The sequence below is a fragment of the Pollicipes pollicipes genome, unplaced genomic scaffold, assembly GCF_011947565.3.
Source record: "Pollicipes pollicipes isolate AB1234 unplaced genomic scaffold, Ppol_2.1 Scaffold_2555;HRSCAF=2994_pilon_pilon_pilon, whole genome shotgun sequence".
NCBI classification, from domain to species: Eukaryota; Metazoa; Arthropoda; class Thecostraca; order Pollicipedomorpha; family Pollicipedidae; genus Pollicipes; species Pollicipes pollicipes.
This window is the reverse complement of record NW_023596136.1, coordinates 37,126,033-37,147,966: the sequence shown is the minus strand read 5'-3', so window position 1 is coordinate 37,147,966 and position 21,934 is coordinate 37,126,033. Positions and strand designations below refer to the sequence as shown.

Here is a 21,934-nt window from a genome sequence, read left to right as displayed (position 1 = left end):
ACTTCTCCATCGTAGCGCAGACGCAGCACCGGCCGGCCCGCTCGCCCTCTATTCACCTTGTTCCCACCAGAGGCGCTGCCATCGACCGCGCTGATGACGTCACGCGCTGCGTCACCTTTAAACCCGTCTCTGCAGGGCGGAATGCGCTCCCAGCAAAACAAACGGCCGTTTTTGTCCTAGATCCCCGCAGCGCGCATGCGCGCCGACGTCGCCCGCCAGCCTGTGGAGGTACAGTCTTACGCTGGGCACGGTTTATCAATAATCGCGGTCGGCCCCGGGAGGCGGCGCTGCTCGGCGCATGCGCGACCAGCCGTCCGGCGGCCGCTCCGAGCGCCGGCGGTAGTCGTCGGTAGGCGCGCGCGGTTGGTACTGCCAGGAAAGGGCCGCTGCTGTCGTCGCCGCGCCACCATGTCGTCCGCGGCGTACGGCCGCGCACACAGACAGTCGTGCTACCTGTGCGACCTACCGCGGATGCCGTGGGCCATGATCCACGACTTCAGCGAGCCCGTCTGCCGCGGCTGCGTGAACTACGAGGGCGCCGACCGCATCGAGATGGTGCTCGACAACGCGCGCAACCAGAAGCGCGCACACGGCTTCCAGGAGAGCCGGCACGCGGCCAAGCCGCACGCCTCGTCGCGGGCGCCCCACGAGGCGCAGAACGGCGTGATGGCCGTGAGCCTGGAGGCGCACGGGCTGTCGGCGGGCCCAGCCGGGCCGCTGGCGCACCACGGCGTCACGTACGCGCTGCGGCCGGACCGGCAGCGCGCACTGCTGGTGGCCGAGCACCCCGGCGCGCCGCGGCTGCCGCACCCGGCGGCGCACCGCGAGATGCAGATGCCGCACCCGGCACAGCTAGCGCACGGCCGGCCGCCGCTGCCGCCCAACAAGCGGGCCTCCGAGCGGCCGGCGGACGACGGCGGCGAGCACAAGCGGCCCATGCTGGAGGAGACGCCGGCCGGCCATGCGCGGCCGCCGCTGACGCGCGGGGAGTCGCTGCCTGCCGCCGGCTACCCGTACGACCAGCGCTACAAGGAGAAGCTGCCCGGCCGGGTGTACTCTCTCGACACCGGCCACAAGCCCGCCGGTGAGTGCTGACCCGACCCCAGCCCCGACCCGAGGAGGGGGGGGGGGGGGGGCGTGGCGGCCGCGGAGGGCTGGCGTGGGTGGGAGGCGGGACACGAGCCGGCAAGGGCCACGATGCAGCGACGCGAGAGGAGGCTCGCCGGCGAGGTTCAGTGATATCGCAGCGGCAGGCATGGACCCACCACTGGGCCGAACTCCTGCAAAGATCGGGAAAATTTGTGTTTTGACCAGGTAAAGCGACGCTTTATTTGTATTTTGGCCACGTAAGGAAACATCCAAACATATTGGACCCAGCAACCTCGACTATGTGGCCTTGGCAGAACTGCCTGCCGAGAGCACTCCCCGTCCGCTCCAGGCGGCAGGCACTGCTAGTTGTAGTAGTATTTGCGCAGCTGAGGCACCACCCGATAAGGTACTGACCGAAATGCCCGACTTCATTTTACTTTGTATTCCGTCACTGTATGTTGGTGTCGGCCTGAACAACGACGCGCCCAGCCAATGGCTGATGTGAACCGCGCTCGAACGGCGTGGTGGGTTCTGCCTTCGCTTCTCATACTCATGATTAGTATGTCTCTTAGGTCAACTGGTTATTGGCGTGTTCAAACGCTTGTGTCTCCCTTCTTTGCAATGTCAGTTCCGACTGATGCGCCAGTGTGTGCCTGTTTGTTGCCCGTTGGCACCCGCACGCCACCTTTGAGTTGTGTTGTGCCGGCGTATTTTCTTGGCGGGTACCTCTTAGCCCAGAAGCGACTAAGTTCTCCCAGTTTGTGGTAAGGAGAACAGCCATGCTTGGTTATGTCTTCCCAGTCAACGCCCGTGGAGCCAGTGTTGACTTGCAGGAAGTTGGGTGGTCAACACCCTTGCCCCTCCCCCATTTCGCTCGCGCCTGCCAAAGCCAGACGACCACGCGTCATCATCGCATCGATCTTCGACCGCGGGCCGCACGCGTGCATCGCACGTGAGAGGCCGCAGCATGCGTCACGCCCGGCAGCCCGGCTGGCTGCGGTCTTGACAGCGGCTGCCGAACGCGCGGCCTACTCTCGCCTCGCCGTCCCCACACGCTGGGCCGCCGGGCCGCATGGCCGCAGGCCCGCACTCCCAAGCCGTCCCTCGCACCGAGAGTGAAAGCGCGTGACGACCCTGCGGCTCCTGCGACCGGCGCCAGCAGCCGGCGGCGCGCTGGGCCCGGCGGCGGACCGTACGGGAGGATATCCTGCGCGCCGCCGGACGTTATCGCCCCGCCGCCGATGAATGAGTGGTGCGGCGCGGGCCGCGGGCGTGCCGCTCGATGCAGGGCACTCCTCCGCGGCGCCGCACGCCGCGCTCCGCCGTCACGTGCCGGCACGCCCGGCCGCCGCCGGCCGCGCTCACGGTCGCCACGCGAGAGGCCGACGTCACGTGCGCCGGCGGCGGTGGAAAACCCGCCGCGCCCTCCGACCCATCTCTTGGGATCGTACGGCGAGCGGCGCTCAGCGGCGGCGGCGGCGGCGGCGGCGGCGGCGGCAACGCCGGGGAAGGGTGGGAGAGGGGGCGGGGGAGGAGTGGCGGCTCGACTCTGACGGTTGGTTCGGCGGGTCGCCTGGCCCGGCCCCCACCCGGCGCGTCGCTATTCGTGTCGAGGACGAGAAGGCGCCCCAACGAGCGTGGTAGGCATGTCACGTTTCGTCGGCTGTGATCTATGTACTGAGCGAGATGGCGCAGCAAGACGTGCTGGCATGCATGCACGTCGAAGGGCGCGAGTCCCACTGCACAGGCACTGGGGCTGTCTCAGCGCCAGCGTCAAGCATGCGTTTGTGAGCGGAAGCTCTCGCGTGCCTGACGTCAATATCCGTTGCATGCAGACATCTAGAACACGGGAAATCCCATCCCTCTCGAAGACACCCCCACGGCACCCTCCAGGCCGTGGTGCAGGCGTCCACGAGTCTTGCCCGGCCCGCCGCGAGCTCGGCTGCAGACGCAGCTGCGGCGAGATTGGGACCCTGCGCCGGATGCGCCGCCGCATCCCGCCGCTGCCGCCAGCTGCCCTGCTGACCGGCACGTGCTGCCTGTGTCGCGCGGAAGCGCCGTCCGAGCCGAGAGGAAGCGCGGCGTGGGCATCCTGCCGCGGCGCCCGCTTCCGCCGACCAGAGCCGTGTGACCTCAGCGGCCGCGGAAACGGCGACACCACGGCCCTCTGGGAGAGGCCGGCGCTTCCAGGAGGCGCGGCGCTCAATGACGCGCTGTGATCAGGGCGCCGGAGGAGCTCGCGACGTGACGGGGGCGGCCGGCGGGGGCCGTCGGCCGGGAGCGGTTGTCGGGGTGCGCTGGATGCGGAGACAATAAAGTCGGCTTGACCTTGGGGCTCAATGCCTTGGCGGCGCGCAGGGTGCCGCGATCTCGGAGATAGCGTCCGATGGCGGACAACGCATTGCGAGAGCGAGTCTCGAGCGGGCCACGGAGGGCGGGAAGGGTTCCCGGCGGGGCTGCGGCGTGCGGAACGAGCCCGGTTCCTTTTCACGACCCGTTCAAGCTGGGCTATTCTTAGGCGTCAAGGTCGCGGTCCGCAAGCAGGTATGCGGCGCATTTGACCGAGGTTTCCCGTAGCGGCCGCGATTACCCAGCGCCGGGATGGAGATTGAGGAAGAGGTAGAGCGTGAACCCCTCCCCCCCCCCTCCCCACCCGAGCTCGTTGGCCGCCGTCTGCGGGGCTTGGCGCGGTGCCAGACCATGTGCGGCTCCGGTCTTTGTTGCCTGGCAACAGCCCGGCCCCGGGGCACGGCCGACCTGGCGGCTTCCCGAGGGCGTCGCCCGCTAAGGCTGCGCTGGAGAGGAAGCGTGGCCGCTGCCAGCGCACGTTCGTCAGTGACGCATGCCAGCCGGCTTGCTCACCCCCCTCCGGGCCGCACGCGCGTCGGACGGGCCTCGATGACGTAACGTCGCGCCGACAGGAATGCGCCGCGTCGGGAGTCGGCGGATCCGTGAGTTATCGACCGCGCGCGGCCCACGCGGATGCGCGCCGATGGCGCGTCGTCGGCCGCGCCCATCCGATCTATTTGTGGCCGCGCACGCTTCCCCGGCGAAAACACGCGGCGCCTGGGCAGCCTTGACCACGTCACCGCCCGCCGGCCGCGCCGCCGCCGGCATCTGCGCAGAAAAGCTGGCCGCCTGCCAACGCGTGACGTCACGTGGCCTTGGGCCGCCGCCAGCTGTTGAGTAGGCATAGGCTCAATGGATGAGCCGGTAAGTGGAGGCGATCGATCGGTTTTGCTGCCCGCGCGAGCGGCGGCGCCATGGGAGCAGTACGGCTCGCGCCCGCGCGGCTGATCAGCTGATTTCGGCCATCTGCCGACAGACCGCTGCCGTGTCGGTGGACGGCGAAATTGCGCCAAAGGCGCGCGCTCTGATGGTCTGGCGGCTCTATACACGACGCCGGGACCATGCTTTTATATGGGAGGGCCTCCTAAAATCGATGTTGGACATCAAAATGTATTATATGATTTTAGGGAGGGTCGTCATGGATCTCAGAAGATCCTCAAGAAGTCTGATGAAAGGTTCAGGGTCGAGGAATTTAGTAAACAAACTAATAAAAACATCCCTCAAACAGTGATATACGGGGAAATGGAATTATGTTCTTTTGGAAGCGGAGGTCATGCCGCCCCGTTTTGCATGTGCTGTGCAGTTTTCACATTCCAAAATGTCATGTTCAGGCCAGGCTCTCCACCCGATTCCAATTTGACCGCAATCCTCCGATGGCCCCCGGCCCTCACCACTGAGACTCTTACACCTATGCATGGTGCGGCTGCACGCACACGAGCGACCCTCCTACAGAGGTCAATTCCTATCCAAGAGGCTTTCCTCAATCCCATATAGTGGCGACTATCAACCTTCACCGGGGCGCTATTTTATGTGTCGTAGATCCTGTGCTGTTCAAAGAGGCATCTTCGGCCGCGAGCCGGGTGGCTGCAGCGAGGCTTCCGCAGGGAAATGAATGTCGGTGAATTTTTTGTAAGCATCCCTTAAACTACTGGGCACGTTCAAGTACCGTCTGTAGACGGCGACCGGTGGATGCTGACTGGAATACGTGGTACGCCTGAAAGACTGTCCTCGGCTTTGTGACCGTCTTCTTTGTAACCCGGAGCCTCCCTGGGATTTGTTGGCCCCTTTTTAGACATGTTGGGCACCTCGGTACGCTTCTTTCAGTGAAGCTGAACGAAGTGTACCGAAACAGGGCCCAAAACAGGACCCAAGAGATATCCGTCAACGGCTTTAGGGTCCATTTCAGTAGTTGATTCATTAGTAATTTTTTCATAACGGACCTTGCGCTCCACGGGCCTGCGATCATAGCTTTAGGGGTTTTGTTTTCTAAAATTGGGACGCCTCTAGAATGGACGGGTACGCCAAGTGTTCTGCTGAACAGGCGGCCTCAGTACAACGGGCTTCTGGCGTTTGTAGATGGTTCTTTTAATGTCTACCATTCCCAGACCTGCCACAGGCGAGCGAAAGCCCTCGACCTAGGTCAACGCCGGGTATCTCCTGCTACGGGAGAGCCCGAGCGGCCTTTGAAGGGTCCCAATGATGTTTGTATGTCGGTATTAACTTCCCATTTCGGGTCAACAGGGCCACCTTTGCCGGGACAGGAGAGGCCCTTTGTAGTGCAAGCGAAGAGCCGCCAGGTCAACTAACGCCTTGGGCCGAGGAACCTCGTGGGGAACCCGGGGCCCCTCCGCGTGCTGCGCGGAGGAGGCCTCTGACTTGCGGAGTGTTTGAGGCCTCCAAAGTCCCCCCCTCCCCCAACGTGAATACGGCACTGCATGCATGTCCTGACTTCCTACAATGGCTTCATGTTATCGTCCTCAGGCCATTCGGGCACACTGCGGCGTTGCGTACATCGTTCGCGCGAAATAATCAGGCACTACAAAGTAAACAATGATTAATGTTACGGACACAGCGACGTACTCGTGCCACTCTGCGAACCGCACTTGCTCGAGGTGAAAGCCGCAGTCGCATGCGATGCACGGCGTGCATGTTTAATTAATGGCTGGGTCGGATCGATTCAAAACAGCCGTAGGACGTCAGTTGCTGACGTCACTTCTTGTCGAAAGGGGCCATCGGAAGTCAAGCGACGATGCCGGAGCGCACCACTGGGATTACTTCATGTGAGTGGTGCCAGCGGTGCAACGCTGGTGGTGCTTCGGAACCGATTCTCACAATCTACCCTGACGATCCAATCGATGGGAAGGGGCATGGAACGGAAGAAGAATGCGGCATGCCCATATTCCCAGACAGGTGGCGCCGTTTCTTCCGCTGGTACGTTAAGCCGCGCTGTGAGCTGATCCCAGTGATTGGCTCTCCGCCTCTACATGCTCAGCTCCGGGACACTCATGAGTATTTCCCCTCGGTGGCCGCCAGCGCTGGAGAAGCCGCGCGGCCGCTGCCAAGCCCATCAGCCTGGTCAGGCGGCGCTGGGGTGGACCGCACCCCGCACTGGTCGCATTCCACCAAGGCAAACCTCGGCCGCCGCCTGCTGCACACCTGCACAGCCGTCTGGCAATGCGCTCGGTGTGGACGCCATCAGTTGGGCGGCGACCCCCGCGCGGTACGTGACGTTCGAGAGCGATGACCGCCGGCACAAAGGCCCGACCCCCGCGGCCCAATGGACGCGCACGCCGCGTGGCGTGCCTCCGACTAATATACGCCAGCGCGGCGCACTCGGTCCGGCCCGATTCCGAGTGGTTCGGCCGCGTCATCGGCCGGCCGGCGTACGCTCGTAACGGCGCAACTTGGTCCGTCGCCTCACTTGCGGGCGTCGGCGCCGGGCGGGGCGGAAGGGGAGGGGCGGTCCTTGTCGTGGCGGTATTTTGTTGGCAGCGTCGGACGCTGGGCGCGATCGAAGGCCACGCTCCGTTGCGTGCAGGGTGAGAAGGGAACGCGGCGAGCAGAAGGCGCGCCCCGGCGAACGGGAGAGTTGAGTCATCAGTCGCGGCGTTCGTCCGAGATGGCGAGGTGGGGCGCGGCCGACCAACCTCCGGCGCTCACGCGATGCGCCTCCGAACTCCTGCAGCCGAGTGTCGCCGCTTCCGGGGCGGGTATCCCGCCATCGACCGACTTGGACGGCGGCGGCGGCGGCGGCGGCGACCGGCCGTGACCCGGCATCACTGGAGGCCTTCCAGACGGTGTGTCACAGGCGTCTGCCGGCCTGCGCGCCTGATATATCCGCCGACGGCTGACGTCAGTGTTTACTGCAGCCGGCGGCCGTGTACACGGCGCGGCCGGCGCGTCCCCCTGCGCCCTCCCCCCGCCAACCCCAGTCGGCGCGCCCAGTGACCCCGAGCGACCCCGAGCCGGCGACCCCGGACCGACGCGGCGCGACCGGACACCGAATCGGCCTGATTCGGCGCGCACTCTGACCGGCGCGTGACCTTTGACTGCGGCGTCCGCTATCTAGAGCGCGCCGTCAGCTTGCGCGCCAACTGAATGGTGCCGGGTCAAAGGACAGGGCCTGGGGTGTGATGGCGCCGGCTGCAGACGCGCGACCGCCGCCCCGCCCCGCCCTCAAGAACCTCAGCCCGGAGGAGGACTTCGGCGCGGCCTCGTTGGGGCCCAGTCGGGCAGTGCAGCCTGTCGAAGCTCGCTTCCGGCGGGGTCGCCGGAGGCCGCGGGGGCGGGGTTCGCGTCAGGCCGCGGAGTCACGTCCTGCGGACGAGGTCCAGCACTGGAGGTCACCGCCGGCCGGCCGGGTCAGACGGCGCTGGTCCGGCACGCCCGTCCCGCTCCAGGTCCCCAGCGGGCGGCCCGCGCACGTCGCGCGTCACAGACGGAGCGGACGTGGGCGGACGTGGGAGTGGACGTCCGCGGCGTCGTGGGCGCGCCGCGTACGCCGCCGCCGCGCCGGCATAAACACTCGGCTGATGTTTCACACATCGGCCGGCGCGCTCCGATTCCAAACGGACCGCCATCAACAGCGCAGGTCACACTGAACGCGCCGTATAAATAAACAGCGGGCCTCGGACGCGGCCGGCGCCCGTCGGCAGCTGCGGCCGCCGCGCGGGCCGTGCTGAGATCACCGGGGAGGGAGAGAGAGAGGCGACAGCGCCGCCGCCGCCGGCGTTCGTGAGCGGCTGGCGATTACCCGGCCCGCGGATCGCCAAATCCCGGATCCGCCGCTCCTCCTGAGCCGCGGCCGCCGCTGCATCCTGGTGCTGCACGCGACATGCGCCGCAGCAAGGCCGCGTGCCGCCGCCGCCGTGCGTGCCGCGGCGACGCGTGACGCGGCGGCGCGCGGCCGCCGCCGGCTCGCGCGGCCGCCCCTGGCGGCCGACGCCGCCGACCGGTCGCGTGACGGGCGGTCGCGATCAATGAAGGAGTGTGAGGCGCCGCCGCCGCGCCGGCCCCCGCCCGGGGGCAGAGAGCCGCCCCGCGCCGGGGGGTGGTGCGGCGGCACGCTCGCCTGAAGCACGGGAGCCGGGGGTTAGCAGCTGGCGCCCGTCGGCGGCTGCCGTGCTGGCTGCAGGGCGACGGGGCCGGAACTCCATCTGAGACACGTGTGCCAACGGCATCAGCGGGCCTTATTGGTCATTCTCGTTCAGTCAACACAAAATGCACACATTTTTGTGATTGTTGCAGCTTTTTATGCGGTGAAGCCTGTGAATTCATGCCCTTTTTAGTTTCCTTTTGCGGTGCTCCCCAGTCTGCCATTTTTCTACCAGTCATGCCCTAGTCTACTTTCACAGCTTCGGCTGCCTTTTGTTCCCTGCCGCCTCCGCCCTGTCCGCAGTCCGCGTACACCACACGCGTGATAGCCGTGCCGTCTCCGTCCACACCTGCTATTGCCGCAGCATCCCTCACACCCGCCCCCTGCGTTGCAGCGATGGTGCCGGTCCCGATGAACGGCCTGGCCGTGTCGACATCGGCGGCGGCGGCGGCCGTGACGCGGACCTCGCCGCCGGGCCACGGGCCGGCCGGCGCGGGCGCCTCGCCGATGGCGGCGCTGCAGGAGCTGATGCCGCCCGGCTCGCCGCGCAACAGCGGCAGTCCCGGCTCCTCGACGCGCTCCGTGTCGAGGAGCTCACAGCACTCGCCCAACTCGTGTGAGTGAGGCGCGGGGCGGACCGGCGGGTGTGGGGGTGTGGAGTGCGGGTTAGCTGGTGTCGGGGCACGAGTGGGCTTGTGTCGGGGCACGAGTTAGCTGGTGTGGGGGCACGAGTTAGCTGGTGCCGTGGCACGAGTTGGCTGGTGTTGAGGCACGAGTTGGCTGGTGTGGGGGCACGAGTTAGCTGGTGTGGGGGCGCGACGGCTGGTGGGTTGTGTCAGCGAGTGGGATGGAGCGGGGTCAGAGCGTAGGCGATGGCGGTAGCTGTTGCTGTTGTACCGGCCTCCCTGTGTTATGCTGTACTGCTCTGCGCGACAACACGGTGACAACAACATCGAAACACTGCGAATTATGTCGGTGATGAGACATAAGTTGAAAATTGCCCATGGTTATAAAACGCGGAGCATAGAAATTGAAACGCGGATGGCCGAATTTTCGGTTAGCATTGCCACCACTGGCAGATAGGATTTTCCCCCATAACTTGTCAAATACAAATAAAGTCATTCTGTCGGACGAGCGGAGTCGTGGCCGCCCACGCGATGTGCGCGCTAACGGGACGAGCGCCGTGAGCTCCGACCAAGGCTGCAGCGGCGCCCCGGGAACGCAGCTTAGGATTAGCGTCCAAGACCAGAAGCCGTCCATCGCCATCCAAACATGGCCTCTGGTTTAGAGTGACGCGGCCTGTGCACGCCGTGCACCACTGATACGGTGCACGCCATCCATTGTCCTCCCAGCACTCTCCGAGTTGAGCCGCGGGGACGCCCAGCGGCGACGGTCCAGCAGTCAGGCGGCGCACGCTGGACGCGCGCCGCTCCAACGCGGGGCTGCCCCCTAGCCGCCGTCGCCGCGATCCCCGCCGTTAGTAGCGCCCACCGGTAACCGCTGGGCCGGCCGGACGCCCCGCTCTCTCACGGCGCCGCGCCGCCGACCCGCGCAGGAGATCGGACTATCGCGTGCCGGCGCGTGCAGTGATTATTGCCGCGCGTGCGGCGACGCTCGTCGCGTGCGCGCCGGCGCCGGCGGGCGCGCTGCCGTGCGTGCGCGTCCGACGACCGGTGCGTGCGCCGGATTCGTCGCCACTCGGCCGTGCGTGCTGCGGGCGGGGAGGGGGGGGGGGGGGGGGCGGGAGACGGCCGGGCGCCGCTGACGCGCCGCCCGTCGGCCGCGCGCGCTGAGGGAGCGGCGCTCGGGCGTGATCGATGCGGAGCCGCCCCCGTCTGCCGACACCCGCCAGCTGTTCGTCGGACGTTCGCTGGCCCCGTGGCGCAACCGCCACACCGTTACACGTGCGGCGTCGCCACGTTTGCCGAATGGAATATGTGTATAATGTATGCTGTGATACAGCAACAAAGTAATCGACAGCAATAAACGAGCTGTCATGCGCCAGCGTGTTGGTGTGATAACAACAGCGATGCATCTAATGCTTGTATATAGTAGATGATATAGTGACATGTAACCCGTTGACGCTTGGTGTGTGGTGCATTTAGTGTGGAGGACTCCATCAATTTAAATGCACCAACGTTTGGAGGTTCTTGTAACTCCTCGCTTGGAAATGACTTGTAACCCCTCGCCGCCCCACCCCCAGCCTACAGCAGCTAGCGTGCACTGCTCACGGGCCTCCCTCACGCCCACCGAGCGTGTGGTGGTGACGACACTCTTTCCTCCGGCAGCGGGTAGCGCGCCACCACCTGGCGCCGTGTCGGCCGGCCGGCGCTCCTCCACCTCGCGCCACGCCGCCTCTGAGGGCGTGGTGGCCGAGCAGGGCGTGGCCACCTCCACCGTCACCGACCCCGTGCCGAACGCGCTGCTCAAGTGCACGCTCTGTCAGGAGCGGCTGGAGGACACGCACTTCGTGCAGTGCCCCTCCAAGAGCCACCACAAGTTCTGCTTCCCGTGCTCGCGCGAGAGCATCAAGCGACAGGGCGTCGGCTCGGAGGTGAGGCAACCCCGCTGTGCGCCGCGCGCCGCGCCGACCGGCGCGTCGCCTTCGACGGCCGCATCACGGCGCGTCAAAGGCGACGCGGCCGCCTCGCCGTGCGGGTACATTATAGATGAGACGGCCGATGGGTTGTCGGAGGCGCCACCGGCGCGGCAGCGAGCGACCCGTTGGCGGGATGGACGTGGCCGTAACGACTCGGTATGGGCGGCGACGGCGGGGCCGGCCGGCACGTGCCCCGTCCGGAGCTGGCACGCCGCCGCCGCCGCCGTCGCCGCGGGTCGACTGCGAAAGGCCGTCTCCGCGCGCCGCCTCGGGAGGACGCGGCGGCCGACGCTCCGTTCAGGGACGAGAGGTCAGCTTCCGGGCTGATGATCCCGGGTTGAAGGCCGGCCGTGGCGCGCGCCGCGCCGACCGCCGCTGGGTATATATATCGAGGTCGACGCCGGAGACGCCGCAGCGCCTGGCTTCGAGAGCAGACGCGCCGTGTCGCGGAGCGTGCCCATCCGATCAGGCTGGTGTCGCGCGCCGCGCGCCGCTCGCCGCCCCGGGTCGGCGGCTCTCCAGACCTCGCCTGACCAGGCCCTATCTGCCGGAGCCCCCCCGGGCGCGCGGGCCATCGCGACCATTACCGCCCGGGGGCAATAAATGGCGGCCGGTCGCCAACGGGCCTCCGCGCCGGTCACGCGGGGCGCGCTGACCTGCCGCGCTCGTCGATGGTGGACCGACGGGCGCCAGCGGCGCGATGTGGCGTGACTGGAGGCCGTGCCGGCCGCCGGCCGCCAGCAGCTCGGCCCATCGGCGGACGGCGCCGCAGACTGCGCGCGAGCACGCCGACATCAGGAATTCTATAAATACGTCACGGGTGAAATACGTGCGCGGTGAAATGCGACGGCGATATCTCGATGATTAGAGCTTGTGGATATCGTGGTGGTTAATGGAGCGGAAGGGCAGCGTGAGAGTTGCGGTAGGAATGCAAGTTGTGAAGTGGGTCTCTCGTCTGCTGACTTTATTCTTCCGCCGTCGCGTCCTCCGTCGAGTGGCTGCTGTCTTATCCGCAGTCGCCTCGTAACTCCATCCTGGCTATGAAAAGCCTGCTCTCTAGTTTTCATCGACGGGCTTGGGACCGCAACGAGCACGAGATCATGTGGGGAGGGGAGGGGGAGGGGTAGCTAGCTAGCTTAGCTGGCCGGGCACAGTGCCCGCGGACGTGTGCTGGCCCATCCTCACTCGCTCGTCGCCGAGGGGAGGGGCCGGGCGCGCGTGACAACTCACAGCACTCAGCTTGGCAGCGCGGCCAGCCATGCGCGTGCCGTCGACGTGCGTGTGCGTGCGCCCGCTTCCTGGTGCGCGGCACGTTGGCACGCGCCGCAAACAGCCCTCGGTCGGGGGGCGAGGGGGGGGGGGCTGGCAGCGCGGCCGGCCGGCGCGCCAGCTGGCGGCGGCGGGTCGGGCGCGGCGCCAGGCGCGCGGCCGGACGCGCGGCCGGAGCTGACGTCGCCAGCGTCCCGGCGTTCGCCGGTGGCGTGATGTTGATCCGCGCCGGGGCAGCCGCACCGGGCGGAGCCGATAACCGACCGGCGGCGCAGCGTGTGTTGACGCTGCGATACCGCCGGCGCCGCCCCCCCCCCCCCTCCGGCGCCACCCCGGCACCCCCCGGCCGGCTCGAGTGCGTGGCTGTTTCTGGGCGGCGGCGGCGACGGCGGCGGACGGGGGGCGGGGTACAGCGCTGCTTTGTGTTTTGGTGGTGTGCGATATGTCATTGTGCGATGTGTCAGTGTGTGATGTGTTGGTATCGCTGCCACTGGTGGCGGGATGGTAAGGATGTCCTGTGTCGTGCGTGATGCCTTCGTTGATTACAGAATCGCGGCCGGAATATGTCTTCCGTACGCTTCTGCCCGCCATCGACGCCTGACTGTCCCTCCCTCCGCCAGGTGTACTGCCCCAGCGGCGAGAAGTGCCCGCTGCAGGACTCGAACGTGCCCTGGGCCTTCATGCAGAACGAAATCTCCACCATCCTCGGCGAGGACCCGCCAGTCAAAAAGGAGCGAGAACCGTGACGTGGGCGGGCGATGCCCAGTTGTTGAGCTCTTGGGAGGCGCTGCGGAAGCCGAAGCAGCCCGGCCATGACTCGCTCCCCCTGATGGGCGGAGGGCGGCGGGCAGGCGCGGCAGGCGCGGGCAAGTTGACGTGATGTTGGACTGGCGGTGCTTGCTTCATAATGCTGCACGTTCTGTAGATACGGGAGAGATCGGTTTGTAGGTTCGCGCGAAGCAAGCATCCAGTTGGTTTGTGAAGGCCTTTCGCAGGCGGGTCGACATGACAAAGACTGGCATCGATGTACATATTTCGCTCTTCTAGGGTTAGGATCGCTTGAACTTTTTATAGGTGGTGAATGCCTAGTCAGCACGTTTGTATCAGATTCGATATCTGTCCTGGAACTCGTACACTCGCGATGTGTGTAGAAAGGACGTGTACAGAGCAGTCCGCCGTTGTCTGGAATCCGGACATTTGTTGTCGGCGCTGTGAGCGGCCACGGCCCGCCACTTGGCGGCCGTTGCCAGCCTCCCGCCCCGCCCGTGTTTGCCATTTGCTTGTCCGCCATTTTGATTGCACTTCTTTCATTGCTCTGCGTTTGGTCGGCGACCGCCCCGCACGGCTCGTCGGTGCTTGTTCTCTTTGGGACCACTGAGGTGATTTTTTGAATCGGTGACCGATCTCACCACGTGTGGATACGCAGGCCCTTGATTAGCCCTTGCCCTACCCCGAATAGCTCGTAAGGCCACCGCTTGTACCGGTGCTTTCTTATCGTGGATCACGGCTTGTTTGCGGCGCCTGTGGCGCGGCTGCGACGGCGACGCGCCTCCTTGATTTGCATTCGAGTTTTAATAGCGATGTTGGCGTTTATTTGGTGCCGCATGGCGGCCGCGCGCCGCCAGCGGCTGTTGTGATCGACGGTCGGCAGCGACGGCCACAAGTCAGTACCAGCGGGCAAACTGCGGACCGTCATGTCTGGCTGGAGCCGCCGTCCGCCGACGCGCGCAGTCGACTCGACCTTTGACCTGGCATGGACGACAGGTGACAATGATTTCAGAGTAACACTCTTCATCGGCTGTTTTGCTTTAGAAATAAAGAAGAGTATGGCTGGATGTGCGAATCTTTGGTCCTGGTTCGCGGCTGCGCGCGGGATATCGCGGTAAATCAACATTGCACGACCTACGTCAATACTCCGCTTCCGCAGTACGTAACGCAGATTGCCGACTGAATGCGACACTGAGCGCTGAACGCGACACAGCCAATATGCTAGTGCATTTCTACCACAAATTCACCGAGACGGAAGACCACATTTTCGAAAGGCATGCGCTGTTGCCCTTAGTGCTTCCAACGGCCGATGGTGGGGGGGGGGGGGGGGGGGCAAAGAGATGCGATGCCCCGTCCATGCTGCCTGCTGAACTCGCAGAGTGAAGCTCGGGTAACCGAGTCTGGTGACAAGGGTCAAGACTGCTGTACATGGTCACGTGAGGTCGTGACAGGACAACAAGGCTGCTTGCCAATATGATGGTGCTCGTGATGGTTGTGACAAGAAATATCTGAACAGTGACCTTGATACGTGACACGCTAAGCATTATCGCGTAGAGGTTGTCCCACCGGCGTGGAAAACGCAATGAAATGCAACAAGTGGCGCCAAGGAAATCACAACACGCGCGCGCCTGCGGCGTCGGAGGCTTTAGTCACGCTTGATCATGTGCGCAATCAGAGGTGCAGCGTTCTGAGAGCGTGCAACGGCGTTCGAAGGATGTGGAGAGCAATGCCTGATGTGGACATCAAGCTCAATTTATGATAGCGGGCAACCGCTGCTTTCAGCGCGCAGCACCGACTTGGCTTTAATCGCCCCAACCGCTGACGTCATAGCTTCGTGACATGACGTAATTTGGGCGCGTAATCGTCCGTAAGTAGGCCTTATAGTTCAAGCAAAGGCTGGCGAAAGCCAGGATCCAGTTCATTTTGACGGATTCACAGCACCATACAACACTGCATCACGAACGACACTTACGCTAAAGGTGAACGGGGCCAGGCCAACCGGGCAGGAAGTGCAACACTGCACGCAATGACTTGCAAACGGTGCAGTCCGTCAAACAGTCACATGAACGGTCCGGTGGCTTTGCCGCCTGCATCTTTGTTGCACCTTTCGAAATTGGTTTAATTTTCATAAATGACCTGGTCGAAAAGTGCACTTTCGGCAGATGCACAACAACGGAAAAGCTATTGACAACAAAACGCTCTTAAGCGAGCGCATCAATACTATGGCCAGTGCAAGTTGTACCACACCTTTCGAACCAAGCGCTCTGCCTTTTCAGGCAAGCAGATGCAAGCTAAATGACCACACTCTGTCGCGCTTACCTTATTCATCAATCTGGGCCAAAGAGTAATGCCCCCAGTCATGCAGAGGTTTACAATCCGCTTGCATGTGTAAAGCGCATGTTTCCGTGAGCTCCGCATAGCACTGACAACACCTCACATTCCGTCCTAAGTGCAGGTCACTAGCTAGCAATAGCCGTACAAGCGTTGCCTCACACAGACCGATGTGATGGTGATGCAGGCTGTAAAGCTGGAATAGAGCTCGGTGGGAAGAGAGGCATAGTCGAGTAGCGGTAAGAAACAGAATCTGACGTAAGCAGTAAATGTTTTAAGCTTCTTGTTTTGCGGCACTGTGAGTTATTTGCCAAACATAATTGGCGTTACATGCACCAGGAGAAATTGGTTAACGACATATGTCAATCAATCATCGGGATATGTCTCGAAAATACTCGCCGTTTTTTTGTACATCCAAATGGTGTTGCTGATACGTACATCGTGATGATGATATTGCCCAGCGATTGTTGCAACCCAAAGATGACTTAGTTTCTTGCCTTATCCAGCGTCTCTTGGTATTTTAAAAGCCGATGATCTAAAAAACAAACAGAACAGAGCAATCAATCCCTCTTGCCGTCAAGGGAGCAGTGACAGCAGGAGAGCACCCGTCTGGCGGGAGCCTCTGCCACCAGACGGCGTCCCGCTCTGGAGCCCGTTGAGACCGCCGCCGCGCTGGTGCTGAAGATGCAGCGACCCGGCCCAGCGCTGGCCGCCAGGCCCGGCCCAGCGCTGGCCGCCGGGTCCGGCCCAGCGCTGGCCGCCCGGCCCGGCCCAGCGCTGGCCGCCCGGCCCGGCCCAGCGCTTGCCGCCGGACCCGGCCCAGCGCTGACCGCCGGGCCCGGCCCAGCGCTGGCCGCCGGACCCGGCCCAGCGCTGGCCGCCGGACCCGGCCCGTCAGGCCATCACAGCTCAGTGCGCGCCGCGGCCCGGACCGACGCCTCGCGCTGCGGCGCAGGAGACACCAGCGGGAGGCCGGCCAGCTGGCAGCGCGGGCCCCGACCGACGCGGTGCCAGATCGGCCGGAGCGCCGCGAGAGGGGTCTGGTGCGCCGAATACGCCTCCGAACCGTGCCAGCACCGCCCGTACCGATCACGGCGCGGTGGAGCGTCGGAGTGCCTCCCGGGACGAGCCTTGCCAGGTCCGCGCCGTACCGATCACAGGCGGGGTGGAGCGTCGGAGTGCCTCTCGGGACTGACGAATTGGACACCCGCCGGCTGGAGATGTTAACCTGGCCGCAGCAGATCTGCTCGTTTGTTTTGCGGAAAATAAAGCCGTTCCGCAACACTTCCTCGAATGCGCCAAGATGCAATGTATGCGCCTGCATGCGCAGGGGAGGCGGCTGAAAGCGTGCAGGTCTGGAGCCCACTATTCAAGAAGGAAATCCCTTTCAGCTCAGTATTTCTTCTTGCCCCCCGGCTCCCCGATATAAGGGCCAGGGGCTGGGTCTCCTTCCCGTTACTGAAGAGGAACTTTCCGCCTTTGTGTGTGTGTTTTCAACGGAAACAGCCAGATTGTGAGCACTGTGAGATCTACACGCATATGCGTGAGTTACACTCGCCTGACGGCCGTTTTTCTCGCCTTCTCAGGGCAGAACGGCTCACCGGCCACTCGCACCAACAAAACAAAACAACAATCATACCCGCGCCATTTGAAAACTGGCGCTTGGTTCAAAGTCACATCCCTTTGACACCACTTTTTAAAACACCACACCGCTGTGTTTGATAGAACGGGAATTCCGCGTGAAGCAGAAACTTTCGTGGCAACATTTCAACTCTCCGGTGTCAAATTGTTTCAATCAGGGTCTTGCCAAACTCTTACACCTGTGGATGAGGCATGCCACCCAGCATTAGTAATTACTCTATCGGTGAAGGAAAACACTATGGATAGCTGTGCTGCACTGCGTTTGCAAATTAACTTACGCTTCGCCGTGCTGTGCACATCGTGCATATCAAGCGCTACTGTGTGTGCAAACACGTGGTTTCTCACGACAACATAGCTGTTTTCAACACACGCATTTTCAACACAACATCGTGATGTCTCTCAGGATTTCTCAGGGTACCTCGATGTCGTCCAATTGCAGATAGCTTCGCCAAACGCGCCGTTGCGAGAGCATCGTGTATTGCCCGCAATACAGCAACCACATTCCGAGACATGCTCGAGGTCTGAAGCAACGTTGACGTCATAATCGGTAGTAACACAGCGGGAGGCGAGTGCATGGCACAATACGCATCTCTCACAGATGGCAGTCACAGAGGAGTGCATCCACAGCACCTTCGGTTGTTGGAATTTGTAGTGGGCAGGCGCTAATCTCGAGATCAGGTCAATGTACTACAGCACGGTAGCGACAGACCGCAGTGCACAAGTGTTACCAATGTGTGTAATGGTCCCTTATTGCAGACATGACTCGGGCCTCGATGAGCTATCGCGAATCCAGGGCATGTTACGAGGCTGGGCCCCTGAACGTCAAATGCGCAGCCGTGATCTCGACGGAGAGCTCATTACTCGTGCCTTACGAAAGGCGAGGTCTCCACGCTGACACAACGTGCGGGAAGCAAAGAACTTGGCCGCCAAAGTCGGAGTGGTGGGTTCAGCAGTTAGAAAACTATTCAGGAAAGCCTTCGGGATTTTTTAGGCGCGGTCGTCGGGTGAGGCAAAAACTCCAAGCCGCTTTATTTCTCAGTTTGAGGAAAGCTGATATTTTCTTTTTATTTTTGGGAGCATATTACTCATAAGTTCGACAGATCTTATTCGGCATCAGTTTCGAACAACGATGAGAATCACAAAATATAATGAATTTAATTCATCTTCTTACGGTTTTACGAGTAACACCATGTTCGGCAGGGTAAATAGGTGTAATGCCATAAAAGTCTGTCCATATTTCGTTTGGTATTTAAGGACAAATGGCGCCGTAATTATTGGTACTGTTTGTCTTACTATATTTCCACCATGACTCAATTTCAATTAACGGCGAATCTTCGAGTTGATGCACAGGAAACGAATGTGTTCTGTACATTCATGCTTCAGCTGATAATGCTATTATGTACTCATGTACTTACCCGAGACGCGGGCTGATTTATCGGAGTTATGTGCACAACGCCTGTTGGCGTCGAGTTTCGCAATGTTCGCACTACGATAGTCCAGCCCACTGCGAACACGAGTACAGTGGTTCGCCCCATATCGCCCTGTGTCGGCCTATCGCTGGCGCCCGTCTATCGCAACGAGACAGCCGTCCCCCCCCCCCCCCCCCGCCCCGGTCGCGGCTTGGAGTTACTGGCCGGGAAGTCGTATCACCGCGCCGGTGCTCTCGACACCGACCGTCCTCGTATCAAGAGCGCCCCGCTATCGTGGACCGCTGCTATCGCCGGAACACTGGCGCACTATCGCACGGGAGGAGCTGGCGTCTGTGCGCGACTGGCGCCACCGGCCGCGATCCCTCGCGCTCTGTTTGAACACACCCGCGCACTTGGGGTGCAGATAGCGCGGCTGACGTCACAGCTCTGATAGTGGCGGGGGACAGGTGCTCTCGCCGCGGAGCTGCTACGTCGCGCAGTGTGGCACCACACGCCTCAGGCAGGTCCTCGCAGCTGGGCTAGGCCGGAGGCGCAGGACTGGACGAACCCCGCCTGTGCGAGCGCTGGGCCTAACTGAAGCTTGGCAGCTGTGAACTGCATCCGTATCTGTTACAAGCATAGCCAGCATAGACCTGAGCACATGTCGTGTTTCCGCCTGGTCATGCTCTGCCATGCGTGCAACCTCAAACCATGCAATACAAGAGCAATGGAAAAACCGCATATTTCGTCACCACTGTCCAGGATTAGGGCCATCGTGCAACGGAGCTGCCGATGGTCGTGGTAAACCGCCCGAGGCGAAAAGTGCGAATCGATATTAGTGCCAAACACGGTATGCATTGCGAAGCGTCAGCAGCCGAGGGCAGTATCTCCTTGGCAAGAGGTGGTGTTTGAACAGCAGGTCAAAAGTCAAGTCGTGTTCTGGCGACATAAAGTCATTTCTTATAATGCCTCCGTGCAAAAATAAGTTTTCGCACCATTGAGGTGCAGATGCGCGTAAAGAATTGTATAAGTTTATGAAGTACGTATTGTACATTGCACTACAAAAATTATGCAGCTTTCACGACGTTTGATCAAGAGAGCAGAGCACGTGACGTGTTTCAGGGCTTTTGGCCAATGACCGATTTTGAAAAGTTATAATCCGACAGTTGATCTGGCGCGGGTTTGAATGTGCCTCATTAAGCATTGAATTTGACCGTGTACATTAATGTTCGAAATTAAAAACTACTGCGACTCCTGGGCGTCGCTAACCTGGCAAACATGAGCCAATTGCGTCAATGACATATGTACTTGAGCATGTGTCATTGGGCTTTATGGCACACTCAGCTTGTAAGGCTATACGGGATCGTGTATATGGTGGCGTCGTCTGCATAGTGTCGTCTTTATGGCGTCGTCTGCCTCGCACCCGCGCAGGAGGGGCGGACTCCGCCGGAGATCGGGGCCAATGTTTAAGCCTAATATGTATTATTGCATACTATAATGCACGATATTGCATCTGCATTACTTCGTACCACAAGCGCTCATGCATAAAGATGCTATACACACATCACGAACACAACATAAATATTCACATTTTATACACAACAGAGCTACTTCATGAAAGTTAATCGGACCGAGGACCTCATGCTACCTGAAATGTATAGCCCCTTCGCGGTTTTCATGCTTCTGAAAAGTTCTCTGGTGACTCGGAGCTCATTTTTTGAGTGTATAGCGGGAATTCGGAGAAGGTGAGTGGAGGGGACCAGAGGGCGCAAGATAGCACAGAAACACACCGCAGGCAAGTGGTGACCTCAGCCCATTGTCTAATAGATGTTCGCCTTGTTCACAAAAGCAAATCTCAGGGGGAACAAAACGCGTTCAGTTTAACATTTCTTGTTCTTTATTTGTTAGAACCTTAAGATTGATTAAAACACGTGTCACACCCACTGGGTGGCATTTGCAATGAAATGTACCAGCACATCGATTTGCAGCTCTAGTACATGTAAAAATAGATATCACGAAAACTGCGGCTAAAAACATTCTATTGTACGATGAACAAATGTTTGAAGGCATCGTTTGATTCTGAAATATTTCATCATATGAGCTTGCAATAGTCTTGCGCTTTGATGATTTAAAGAACGTTTGTGTGTGTGAATGTTATGGAGCTAAGTATCCGCACTCATTTTACTTGGTGCTGATCCCGTTATTCTCCACTTTCAGTGGCGCCCGAAGTCTTGAAGTCCAGTACTGCACTTGCTATACTACATGATTCACGTAATGTTCTCGACAGTGAATGAACACCTGCACATCAGAACAAATACGCGTTCCAACACAGAAACGCGCTCTTGCCTCAGAGCAATCACTTCAGCCTCGCAGCGCTACGCCCCGGGCGGCAGCCCGCCCCCCCCCCCCCCTCCCCCACACACATCTAAATACCCGCCCGGATATGTGATATACGTATGCGCGATAATTAACCAATCCAACTATTGCGCTGGGCAGCGCGAGGTCAGCTGCACGCAGCGACGGCTGTGATCGACAGTGAAACTGCGTGTTGCTGTCCTAGCCGAGTGGTCCCTGTCCCGCTTAGCCACGCCCCCCGGTTGCTGAATAGCTGCAGCGACGCGCCTAAATAGACGTCATGCGGGGACCTCCAGCAAAAATTGCGGCAACTTGAGCAGCAACACTTAGTCGGTGGCGGTCCGGGGAATTAGAGCAGCATTTTGCTTTTGCCCCGGCGAAAAACTGAGCATTGCTGTGAGGATCGTTTCAGGCGATTGCAACCAGAACATTATGAAAGAAGCAAGCATTTGTGGTGAGCTGTGCTTTAGCCTGTGCCAGTTTCATAACCCCAGCCTGCTTGGTCTAGCCGCCAACGCGCTGTTTTTTCAGTTACTCAGTGCAACTGCCATGGAGATTACTAAAATAATTTCGCTTGGCAAAATGCCTCGTCCATAGTCAAAAGCAGCTACAGATAACCGTGTGACCACGTCGTGGCTGCTGACCTCTGTCGAACCATGTATGCACTGCTATAAAGCACTTTCGTGGCTTTCTTTAGTTGCTAACAAAGAATAAGTCTAATAAAAGTATTCCTCTGTGTTTTATCTAAGCTCTCTATCGAAAAACGCGACATTGCTTCCTGATAGATTGCTGGCGTTGCTATGGATCTAATATTGCTCAGCTAACTGGCTGAAATGTCGACAAGGCATGCACCTACGACATGCAAGCGGTGTCACCTCCTTAACTGTTCGGGTCACCGACGTCTGACATCAGTCCCGAAAAAACACCAAAAACCATCGAACCTGTTTTATGCGCGCGATCAGCCTTGCGCGGTCGTCCGCAGAAATTCGCACTTTTGCTTAATCGGTTGTCCATTCTTTTCCGACATCA

At 61.2% G+C, this 21,934-nt stretch overlaps 1 protein-coding gene across 2 annotated transcripts; it reads left to right on the top strand.

Moving 5' to 3' along the window:
- The first annotated feature begins 348 nt into the window (after nucleotides 1–348).
- Nucleotides 349–13,286, top strand: LOC119104680 (Protein interacting with Ttk69 and Sin3A). Of its 2 annotated transcripts, XM_037228401.1 has the most exons (4): nucleotides 349–1,084; nucleotides 8,928–9,149; nucleotides 10,822–11,087; nucleotides 13,022–13,286. In XM_037228401.1, exons 1-4 carry the CDS (start codon nucleotides 409–411, stop codon nucleotides 13,145–13,147), a joined length of 1,290 nt encoding a protein of 429 aa, XP_037084296.1. In that variant the 5' UTR covers nucleotides 349–408; the 3' UTR covers nucleotides 13,148–13,286. The 2 variants fall into 2 exon arrangements, with proteins under 2 accessions (XP_037084296.1, XP_037084304.1); XM_037228409.1 differs by lacking the exon at nucleotides 8,928–9,149.
- The last annotated feature ends 8,648 nt before the right edge of the window (nucleotides 13,287–21,934 follow it).

What these genes read in the sequence shown, in the direction of transcription:
- LOC119104680 (XM_037228401.1), top strand. Translation starts at nt 409, where the DNA reads ATGTCGTCCGCGGCGTACGGCCGCGCACACAGACAGTCGTGCTACCTG. An exon ending in ACAGCACTCGCCCAACTCGT is followed by an intron (nt 9,150 to 10,821) that starts GTGAGTGAGGCG and finishes TTCCTCCGGCAG; the next exon opens with CGGGTAGCGCGCCACCACCT. An exon ending in GACAGGGCGTCGGCTCGGAG is followed by an intron (nt 11,088 to 13,021) that starts GTGAGGCAACCC and finishes TCCCTCCGCCAG; the next exon opens with GTGTACTGCCCCAGCGGCGA.